Source organism: Theobroma cacao, chromosome 4 (genome assembly GCF_053813885.1).
Source record: "Theobroma cacao isolate CCN51 chromosome 4, ASM5381388v1, whole genome shotgun sequence".
NCBI classification, from domain to species: Eukaryota; Viridiplantae; Streptophyta; class Magnoliopsida; order Malvales; family Malvaceae; genus Theobroma; species Theobroma cacao.
The window spans coordinates 22,525,947-22,537,519 of NC_142642.1; the positions used below are offsets into that span (position 1 = coordinate 22,525,947).

The 11,573-nt window shown below is 35.2% G+C and overlaps 1 protein-coding gene across 1 annotated transcript; it reads right to left on the reverse strand.

The window, feature by feature from the left end:
* Positions 1-4,929: 4,929 nt before the first annotated feature.
* Positions 4,930-11,163, reverse strand: LOC18601475 (serine/threonine-protein kinase PBL34-like). The gene is made up of 6 exons (XM_088805884.1): positions 10,233-11,163; positions 8,338-8,702; positions 8,068-8,203; positions 7,188-7,324; positions 6,980-7,103; positions 4,930-5,693 (listed from the first exon to the last, which is right to left on the reverse strand). Exons 1-6 carry the CDS (start codon positions 10,414-10,416, stop codon positions 5,170-5,172), a joined length of 1,470 nt encoding a protein of 489 aa, XP_088662010.1. The 5' UTR covers positions 10,417-11,163; the 3' UTR covers positions 4,930-5,169.
* Positions 11,164-11,573: the final 410 nt, after the last annotated feature.

Sequence of the window (11,573 nt, forward strand, 5' to 3'; positions counted from 1 at the left end):
AAAGACTTATGTAGATAAAGTCCTTGGAACCTAATAGCCTTGCAAAGAAGTTATAAAGGTTATAATTATGAGATTTTTATGCATCAAAGCCTTGTTCCTAAATATGTTTCTAGTCATTGTATTGTCAAGAATAAGGCCATGGACAATGCTTAAAGGCTAGTACATGCTAAGCCTCCTTACTTTAGAAGTAAGCAATTGATCTCATAGGTTGAAGTATGTGAGATACTTGGGGATAGTATGTGAGTGCTTGTTAAGAAACAAGTTCACTGAACATGACTCGCTATGAGAGTTCCCTTTGGTATTTCACTCAAGTGTCTATGAAAATACTCTCATATGTCAGTAGTGTAAGTATTCCTTAGACTTGTTAGACCAAGTTATCTTGTATGTGAATTGTCATACTTTGATTTAACCTCTATGTGTCTAGAGGTGATCAGATGCTTAAACAAGGTGTTTTTGGGTATGGTATGAAATGTGCAAAGATGAATGAGTAGTCTAGAGAGGATTTATCACCCCAAGTGATTTGAAGGGGACATATCTCATTTGCTCATAGCTTATATTTATTAAAAGTCCTTGGCCAAGGCAATCTTGATAGGTCAATATAGAAGTTGCAGGACTAATATGGATAAGTTTGAAAGTAGACACAGAACCAGGCTTTCTATCTATCTTGGATATATGATGAAAGGATCGAATTACACTGAAATACTGTACATTGAAAGGTTAGTCAAATCATATTAACTTTCCTGATATTTGGGTAGTCATGATGTATTGCTAGATGCTGCTCATGATCTATAAATATAAATATAAATTCTTAATTGAATTAATTTATATTTATTACCAACATGTTGGAAACTTAATGGGTCACACGCAAAAGGTGAATTGTCGAAATTAATTTGAGTTCAATTGGATGTGATCTAATTGATTTTATAGAGGCTTAATCCAATTAAGTATTGGGCTAAATCAAATATGATTTGATAGAGTATTAAATAAAGGCCCAATTAGCCCAAGACATTTTATAATCCTTATTGGATATAAAGTAGGTCAATTCACTCTATAAAAGAATCCTTTAGCCGCCTCTTGTATGTAGAAGAGTTCTATTTTATTTTCTTATGTGTTGAGATAGGATTGCAGCCAAAAAGAGAGAAACACAAGGGAGTTCAAAGTTGAGAGTTTGCTAGCACAAAAACTTCGGTTTAGGGATTCACACACTCTTAGCTAAGAGATTTTTGTAAATCATTATGTGGATCGCCATTAGAGGTGGGACAATTGTGCTGCTATGATTTGATAAGTCCTAATTGGTGTACAAAAGTCAAAAAAGAAAAATCAATGAGAACTCCACCAAAGAAAGTAGACTTTCAGGTTTGTCAAAATTTCTCTTGTGGTTTTTCTAAATTAGTTTCAATTAAAGTGATCCATGCCCTAAGAAATTAAAATTTTAATAATATTCCGCTACGTACGAGTCGTCTTAGCATGATTTCAATCCCCAACACTTGGAAAATCAAAGTTTGACTCATTGATGCAACCTGGTCAACAACTAAACTGGAGTTAGAACTTAGAAAGTACTAAATCCTAATCTTAATGTTCTTATCTAGCAACTTCACATTTTAAGTTGAATGGCAAGTCTCACAGCCCTTGATCTCATATGCATGCTTTAATCTAGAGTTTAAAAGTTCATTCGGTTAGGGTAATAGTTGTTGAACGGTTGCTTAATTAGATTCTTGGGTTGTACAATTAGCCTTAAAGATATTCAGCAAGAAGATATTTGACCAATGGGAAACAGCAGTTCAGTCCTGTTGTTTTTAGTAGTCATAAAGGAAAGGCTTCTTACTTGTTTGGGCTTCGTTCATTATGTCTTTCAAAAAGCCTAACAACCTGAGTTTCTTGTTACAAATATGAAATATAGGAAGGTTCAAATACCATTCGGAGTACAGAAAGTCAAACTTACGGGGTAGCAGAAGAATGCCTATGTTTTTATATTAATTCAAAACTAATTACACACATATTTAGACAACTGAAAACTAGAGTTATCAATTTCTTTATTTTTGTCTTACAAAAAATTATGTTTTGTTTTGGATTCTACATGTGGATAAATAAGGGAATGGCAACTTTATTTTTGTCTTATTATCATGTGTAGATGTGATATCATTATTGTTCTTTTGTTTTCTTATAACTCTGAAGATTTTTAGTTCTTTGACATATGAAACACTAAGTGCATCTTTGTTTGCATTCTAGTTCCAAGCATTGCGTTCAATGGTGCAATCAAACCCACAAATTCTACAGGTTTGCATTTCTATGTTTTCACTAGTTAAACATTAGTGGTTTTAATTGTTCTGAGTTTGCAGTACTTGCTCTGTTACAGCCCATGCTACAGGAGCTAGGAAAGCAAAACCCGTAGCTTTTAAGACTAATTCAAGATCAGCATGCAGAGTTTCTTCAGCTAAAACATGAACCTTTTAAAGGTTCTGAAGGGTGAGTACTTACTGGATATCACCTAAATTTGATGAAGCATCTATTGTTTTACTTAAGATAGATGTGAAGGTTAGTTAATTTATCATATTTTGCTTTGTAATAACTATCTTGTTATTCACCATTTAAAACTCTATCTAAAGCTTGATGGTAGAAATTATTGAATTTAACGGAAGCCTTTTTGTATCATTAAGTGTAGAGGCTATCTATTCAAAGGCTTAGCATCATTAGTAACATTAAAATTGAATTGATGTTTTAGGGATATATTTGATCAAGCTGAGCAAGACATGCCTTATGCTATCAATGTCACCCTAGCGGAATAAGAGGCTAGCGAACGAGTAAGCAAATCAGTTGCCTTTCTTTTTCCATTTTATTTGGGTTTCTCCCTTTTAAATTATTTTCCTTAATGTCTGTAGCTTGAAGCAATGGGATTTGATAGAGCACTCGCCATTAAAGCCTTTTTGGCTCGTGATCGCAACGAGGAATTGGTAGCAAACTATTTACTGGAAAATGTTTGACCTTTGGAGGATTGAAAGGGGGAACCTTACCTTATTTCATTCATAGTTTTGGTTGACTTAGATAGATCTGAGTTATGTGTTAACATGTTTACTTTGGGTACTGCATATTATTGATGATTGAATTATAACAAGTGGGGAATTAGGCATTGCATATTATTTACTGTGATGGATGTAATTATTTGTGACAAATATAATTTGTGATAGATTATTCTATTAATGACAGATTTTTTTTAATTAGTGATAGAAATCTTTAAAAATCAATGACAAATTTTTTTGTTAGTGATGGAATCAAGTAATTCACAAATATAAATTGCAACAGATCTAGCGACAATAGTGTCTAAATAGTAATAAATTTGTGACAAAATTAGTGAGAATTGTCGTGTAATAGAAAATTGTGGCAAAAAACAGTGACAATATTTTCACATCGTGACAAATACTAGTGACAGAACCAATGAGAACATTAACACATCATGACAAATACTAGTGACAGAATTAATGACAAAATAAATTTTGTGACAAAATGAGTTACAGTATTTTACAATTGTTATAGAATATTATGATGGATTTAGCAACCGTTTTCTTAAATCTGTGGCAGAATGTAGGACTGGCAGCTGCTCTGATTGACAAACAATTGTGACAGAAATTACTTTAATTTGTGGCAATAAATCCGTCACTAAATAGTGATAGATTTGAAAAAAATTGTGACAAAAGTATCATTGAGGAGACTTACGGTGTGAGAAAATTTTCGTCACTAATTTTTATTTGTGACAATTTTTAGACTTTCTGTGACGGTTTCTTCTGTCACAGAAACCAATTTTTCTGGTAGTGCAACATATATGTGTTACACACCGAATCTGTTTTTTCATTCATTGATCATTGATATATATATATATATATATGAAGAAAATTACTTGTTCATACTTGCACACAACCATATGAAGTATATTGCAGGGAAATATTTCTTAGTTGTGAACATACATTTTGTAACGTGAGGCACATGATCAAGATTCCAGCAACAGAAGACGACGTGGGACTCTACCCGCCATGGAAGCTTTGAAACCTAAAACCTCTGTTCCCCACGTTGAAGAGGATAGTGAGAGACCTCTTTGTTTGCACAATAAAACAAGCGAAAAGAAAGTCCTGGGTGATGTGGAGCGTGTTCTGCCTTGCATGGGACATGCTAATTTTCCTTTGTTGAAAAATTAAGAGCCCCGGTTCCTGAACTTTCTAGTTGATTGGAGAATTTGAGCTTTAGTACCTATCCAAAATAATAATAATAATAATAATAATAATTTTTAGCTTTAGTCATGTCAGAACTCATAACAACCTTTTAAGGACCATTGTGTAGAGGAATAGGAGTGAAATTAATCTTACTTGGGCCTGGAATGTAACTTCACATATTAGTTGCACTCCTTTCACTTAATAAGTGCAAGAAATGGCTTTGAATTGGATAAAATTTTGCTCTCTTAAACTCCAAACAAAAATCGCATTTGAAATTTTCACTTATTGAATGATTTATAATTTTCTTTTTAAAAAAAATAAAATTCGAATCTTTCTTCTGCTAACTATTAAAAAACATAAAAAATCATTTTACGACTTTAGCTTCATCATTAGGTCGTCTAGGGGAAGACTTTGATGAGGTTGACCTTACATTGAAGTGACAACGGAAATCAATGAACATTCTAAAGTTCTGGTATCTGCAGTAGGCTCAACTTAGTAATTTATCAACTACCACTTGCTGCAATAAATAGCAAATTATCACCATAGCAGGTAGCCGGCTTCCTCCTAAGTAATATTAATTTCTTGTTGCCATGGTTGGAAACGAGCATTAGAATGAGGACCAAGTAGTCGTGGCTCTAATTGCAATTGCTCGAAGGAATGTTTGGTGATGAACAAGCTGCAGAAATATTGATCTGAAAAAAGAACAAAGGCAAATAAACAGCCAAAGTGAACAGGAAACCATTGGTCATTAATTCCAAAGAGCTCTTCATTGTTTCTCTCCGGAGTTTCTTCTAATTGATCCCCTTCATATTGGACAACAGTGCCCGCAAATACTCGCTATTAGAAAGAACAGGTCAGCATGAACTTCCAAACTCATGGCTGATGTTCATTTTCCCAATGATTACTTCAATCCCCACAACAAAAACATGTAATGAAATGAAAAAGAGCAGGGAGCATATACGCAATGTCAAGGTTGGCTAACATTAGGTTTGGGTGATCGGTGAAGATGGTTATTATGATATGGAGAGACATGCGGACCATTCGGAGTGGAGAGGCTCCTGGTAGGTTGCCCGTCCCTTATTGACAATCCCGCCTGCACTCTACTGCCAGTTCTAGATTTTGAACTGGACCCCACGCGCTCTATTTGTATGGCCTGGAAGTGAGAAGAAGAACAAGCCATATCCTTGAGATTAGGCAGAGGTTTTAGGGCTTCAACAACTTCACTCATCAGAGGTCTGGCTTTTGGATCCCGGCCAAGGCAGTGGGCAGCCAATTGGATTGCTTTCTGCGCACCTTTTATTGAGAAGCGTCCTTCAAGGCGGGGATCTATAAGTCGGTAAAATCTTCGTCTCTCTCCAAGATAGGGTCGAGCCCATTCCACCAGGTTATGCTCCCCATTTGGTCGGTTTTTGTCCATAGATCTTCGGCCTGTCAACATTTCAAGTAGAACCACCCCAAAGCTATAGACATCACTCTTTGATGTAAGATGCCCTGGAAAAAAATGAATTCTCATTAGGTGTAAATTTTGTTGTTTCTATGCCTTTTTCTTTCTTTCTGCCATTTTTGAAGAGGAGAAAGGGCCTCATTTACATATTCTGTTTATAAAGAACCATGACTTTATAACGTGTTTTGCACTTAAGAGTACAATAGATCCACAGAAAAATGTCAATATACATTTAAGAACTGCAAACAGGCAGGAAGTTATTTAGAGATGGACTTAATTTCAAGCATTCAAAGAGAAAAAGAAACGAGTTAACATTTTAACATAGCCTAGAAACATATGCAAATAAGCAAACAAAATCAATTTGAATAGAAAGAGAAAGATTAACTAAGCTCAGTAGAGTTGAATCAATCTTCACCTATGTTACTTGGACTCAGGATCACTGTTGGATAAGGGTATATATCTGAAACAGGTACGTTCAATTTTTTCTAGGTTTTTCCATATATTTGGAGGGTTGAACCTTCATGCCCATGTCCATCGGATATGTGTCCAACAATGATACTTAAATGAAAATGAAGAGTCGGAGCAATATAGCTCAACCACTTGCTTGATGAATAAATCTCCAAAAGTATTTCCACTTTTAAAGGGATTATTTTAATAAAAGCATCTATTGCCAACTTCTACATGGATCAAGGAAATAAATTGTATGGAAACATAATTTATGCATACATAAATGCAATATTATTAATGATGCCTTAACAGCTAGCTTTCCCTTAGTTGTATATCATTTTAAATTAGAATGAGTCTATAATGAATTTCTTTTAGGTAGTTTCTTTTTTCAAACTTTGATGATTTTACCTCTTTCATTCTGCAAATTGGTGACATCAAACCTTTAAAATTTGGCAGAATTTGACAAATAAGACAGTAGCAACAAAAATGGAATATTTAGAAGATGACGTCACGCTATTAATGGGAAAGCTAAGAACATGGGAAATAATTGAAGTTGATGATACCAGCAAAGAGGCGATTGCATTCAGAGGGTAATGAGACCAGCACATCAATAGCATCATAGTTGACAACATTGATATAGTGGCAGCGGTTTCTTAATGGCTAAGGAGATAATGGCAGAAGCATGGAGGTAATAGTTGTCATAGTAGCAGCATCATGAATGTCGAAGGCAAAGCATGCAAGATTTGCTACCATGTGCACCAATCCCTCCAATTTAAGATATATACTAATGAGGAACATGTGATTAGGTGGATTAAAAAGAAGTGATAGGTGCCAAAAGGAATTGGCAAATCCATTTTTGGGGAAAAAGCAGTTCCATTGTATTTACCTGTCATAACATACTCAGGGGCTGCATAACCGTAGGTTCCCATCACACGAGTAGATACATGAGTCTTATCTCCCACTGGACCGTCTTTGGCAAGTCCAAAGTCAGAAAGTTTGGCATTGTAATCCTGAAGAAGATGTCGGAATATTTCAGAAAATTAATGATACATGTTACATAACAGCAAATTATTTTTACTGTACTAGTCACGCACCGCATCCAACAGTATATTAGATGTTTTAAAGTCCCGATATATTACAGGTCGTTCAGCCTCCTCATGAAGAAAAGCAAGACCCTTCGCAGCACCAAGTGCAATTTTCATTCTGGTGGACCAAGGAAGAGGCAGGGACCCTGATAAAATGAATGAATAAATGAATAAATAAAAAGAAAACGGTTACCTAGAGCATGCAGTTGAATAATCTCCTAATGAACCATCATTAAGTCACTACACAGCTTGCGTTGCGAACCAAAACAGTATGGAAGGTTAAAATAAATGCTTTTATATAGTCGCACATAATTCTTGGCTAAAACTGTTTTTCCTTCCTGGTGTTTGTAAATGAGATCAAAACTTCTTCAACACACTTACTGTACCCGATTTCATTGCAAGCAAAACCAAATTCATAGCAGAAGAAATGGGATCAGCTAATGAAACAGTACTGTGCTCAGTTAATTTGTGGGCAAAAAACTAAAGTTATGAAAAAATATCAGTATCAATCCTCATCCCAACTTTATAGGTAGCTTGATATCAACCCAGTTTAAGAAAGTACGATAACCATCAACTGTAATTTTTTTATCCTTTAACAAAACTACGTAGCTGAATCCACATCCAACAGTAAGGGAAAATTCCAGCAGACATATAGAAATATCTTAAAGGATACATTTTGAACCCCACTGCCTGTTACAATTAAGCTTGCCTTTTTTGGGTGCCCGGGTCTTTCCTAAGGAAGCTGAGGATTACACCATAAGGTTGGCTATCAGCTCACTTTAGGTAAAACTTTAACAACCATAGATGGACAAGCAAGGCAAGTAAATAAGTCTCCTTTTTTTAATGTTAAGTGAAAATAAGTCTATTAATAATGAGTTTAAATACAAACTTCGAAAGAGGTGATTCTCCAAGCTTCCTCGAGGCATAAACTCATAAACAAGTAGCCTTTGATTATCCTCAATGCAATAACCAATCAACTTGACCAAATTAGAATGGAGGAGATCACCAAGATAGTTAACTTCAGCCTGGCACACACAAAAGAGACCGCAGCATAATTTAACCACTTGATTGATATACTAGCATAAATAGACACAAAATAAATGACTATATGTGATTTTGTGAATTAATAAATACTAAAATACAGTAAGGAATCTCTTACAAGCCATTCTCTATGACCCTGAAGTCCGTCATGGTTAAGGGTTTTGACCGCAACAGACAACCCTGTGCCTGGTTTTACTGGAGCAGTACCATTCTCATTGATCCAACCTTTGAATACACAACCAAAACCACCTTCACCAAGAAGACTCTCAGGTCTAAAGCTCCTTGTTGCTAACTTGAGCTCATTAAAGGAGAATTTTCGAAGCTGAGAAGCAACTTTAAGCTCCTCACTTACATTCGGAGTGGATGAAATACTTTCAGCATTGGTAGTAGTTGACGATGACACAACTGGAACAACAGCTTGACCTGTGCTGGTGTCATTTGACTCATTTGTGGTGTCATTTGACTTTGTTGATTTACTTTCGGCTGGTTAACACACAAAAAACAATTAGTACTGTTATAATGCATCGAACTAATTGGGATCAATGAAGGTATGCAAGAAAGTGTCTGTAGTTTCTAGATTTGGAACAGCATTTAAGAAGATGCATCCCTCTGAAAGATGGAAAACAAATTCTGTGTACGATATACATAAGAAGGTATCACTCTATTTATGTAAACATTGATAGAAAGCGAACACCCAGCCCTTTGACCACCAATAACCCTGCATAATTCTGAGGCTATAAAGAATACAAAAAGTTATGACTTGGCTCTTAAGAGAAGGAAACAAGAAGAAAAAACGGAGGATATAAATCATAATTTGTGACTTGGTTTCATTATTCTTCCTTTTAGTCATTAAAAATCACAGATTTTTTAGTTACAGGAGTTTCAGTAGTAAAAAATAGATGCTGGCAGAAAAGATTGAAGTCAAACATATGTAAAACATAAACTACGTTACAAGGTTGCTAGCATGTTAACCAAACCTAGTATTAAAGCTTTGTAAGTTGACTGATATGTTCAATGTTATTTTTATTCATTAGTTTTGCTGGTCTCAACATTATTCTGAGGAACAAAACAAATCTGGACAAATATTCCTCACTTCGAAAGAGTCTCAGAAATAGTAACAATAGAAGAACTGCTGGAGGTCATAAAGGATATGAGTTCACAGACACCGCACAAATTTTCATGCATAAACAACATGATCATTCCCAATGTTTATAATATATCTTATTGTATATAAAACCATATTAAACGTTTTGCATTTTTTGCCAAAGCCACCATAAAACGATAAGACTAATCAAAATAGGAAAGAAACAGAGAACCCTTGTGTCTTATCCCATTATTACACCTCCAAAAGGAGGGGATGAACTATTTGACAATAGGATGACGACGTGGCTGAATTCCCGAGGTTATGCATTAGACGACAAATGATACTCCATTTTCGTTACACATTAGACAACAAATGATCACTACGAAGTGATGATCTCAGTGAATATAAAGTATAAGGGACTTAATTACTATCCACCAAATATGCACAAATGGATAACAATCGTCGCATGGTAGTACAGCAAGAGAATTGGATAGATATCAATATCCAATCGGGGTATAATATGTTTGCTAAAGCATAGAACTGAATCGATCAGCAGTTTATGCTTCATCATTACATCTATGTGGCAGAAATTGCATACAGGTAACACACAGACAAAGAATTAGAAAGCCAAACGATGGAGAGATTTAACTGATCAGATAAAATGGACAAAGGCCCTTAAGGAGAAAATGACAATAGCCGATAAGCAAAATATGACCTTCTTGCCAAAGCAGAGAAAGAAATTAATCACATTATAGATTTCATTTCAGCATCCTGATAGCAAAGTAGAACATGTTTACACCAATAGGTTCATCACATAGATAAATAATCCATCAATATCTAACTAGAAATCTAATTAAATAACATGAACAAAAGAGACTAAAAGGCCCAGTAAAATAAAACCAAGTAAGAAATATATTAAATTTACATACCATATTGAGTGCTAGTGCCACTTATGGAACCCTCCACTTTGGCCCTTGGAGACAAGCAGCTTCCCATGAACCTAAATTTAATCCAACATCCAGGCTCCTCATCTTCAGTACTTATCTTCTTTTTCCCTTTTGATTTTCCAGCACTCCAAGGCCCCACCTGGATATCACCCGGACCTAATCCCATTATGCAAGTACCCTTCACACTAAATTCCCATGTCTCCAGAAACGCTTCATTTCACCATAAAACACACAAAAACATTAATTTTTTTTTCCTTTTCAAACAACATTGATAATCAAAACCTACCAAACAAAGAGAAAAATCCTAGAATTCCCATGAAAACAGATACCTTCTTTTACAACTTAAAAGCCTTGAACATTAAATGACATAAAAGGAGATTAGAAAACGGGTACAAAAACCAATGCCACTCAAAGAAAAGGACATGCAACGCAAGAAATCCGCTGAAACGAGTAATCCATAGTTAAGATGAAGAAGAATGTGAAAATTCAAAGCAAAGAGAAGACCCCAGAGACCAAATCCCAGAATGTGAACAGTAAAGAGCCCAAAAAAAAAAGTCCCCGGAATCTTCAGTTTAACCTTCAACTTACTCTAAACACCAACGTTCAACTCAAATTTACTTCACAGAGTTACAAACAAAGACATTAAGACACAAAAACAAGAGGGAGAGAGTAAAGAGTTTAAATATGATGCAAAGAAGGTAAAGTAATGCAGCATTTGAGAAATGAAAACCTTTGAAAGCTGAATGAAAGAGAAGGAGAGGAAAGAGAAAGTGGGGGAAAGGAGAAACGTGCGGTATTTTCGCGTGAAAAGGAGTGAGAGTTGGGAGTGTTTGTGCTTGTGTTCTTTGAGAGAGGAGTTTTAAAAGAAAACAACACTTTGGTTGGCTTTGGCTTATCCTGTTCAAAGCCTACAGGCTACTACAACCTTTGTCTTCTACTTGTAAACATTTAAAACAGAAATAAATGAGTATAAATTATTTGTTTGTTTGTATTTTTAAATGGTATATAATTATAACAGAGGATTGTTGTTCAAAGCCCAAAAAGAATCAAAGGAGGCCCAAAGCAGACTGTTTCAACCCCTCCTTTTCCCTCCTCCTCCTTCCAATGGGAATGTTTCAAACTTTGTTTGCAATCCAATAAAAATGGGTGCTTCTTTGTGGTTATCGGCTAAAAAAAAGAGAATTGTAAATGTTGTGTCAGCTACGTAGTCAAGGTCAATCCCAGTTGTTAGGTGTTTTAGCCTCAATAACAAGCATGAGAAGAGCATCAAGATTTATCTTTGTTGAGATACTGTGGTTTTTAAAAGGAAGAAAATCCATGATA

Bases quoted from the DNA above. Each gene is read 5' to 3' on its own strand.
- LOC18601475 (XM_088805884.1), bottom strand. From the start codon at position 10,416: ATGGGATTAGGTCCGGGTGATATCCAGGTGGGGCCTTGGAGTGCTGGA. The intron at 7,325-8,067 runs GTTTGTATTTAA...TCATTTTATCAG, and splicing joins GGAGAATCACCTCTTTCGAA to GGTCCCTGCCTCTTCCTTGG. The intron at 5,694-6,979 runs GTAAATACAATG...ATTTTTTTCCAG, and splicing joins CCCTGAGTATGTTATGACAG to GGCATCTTACATCAAAGAGT.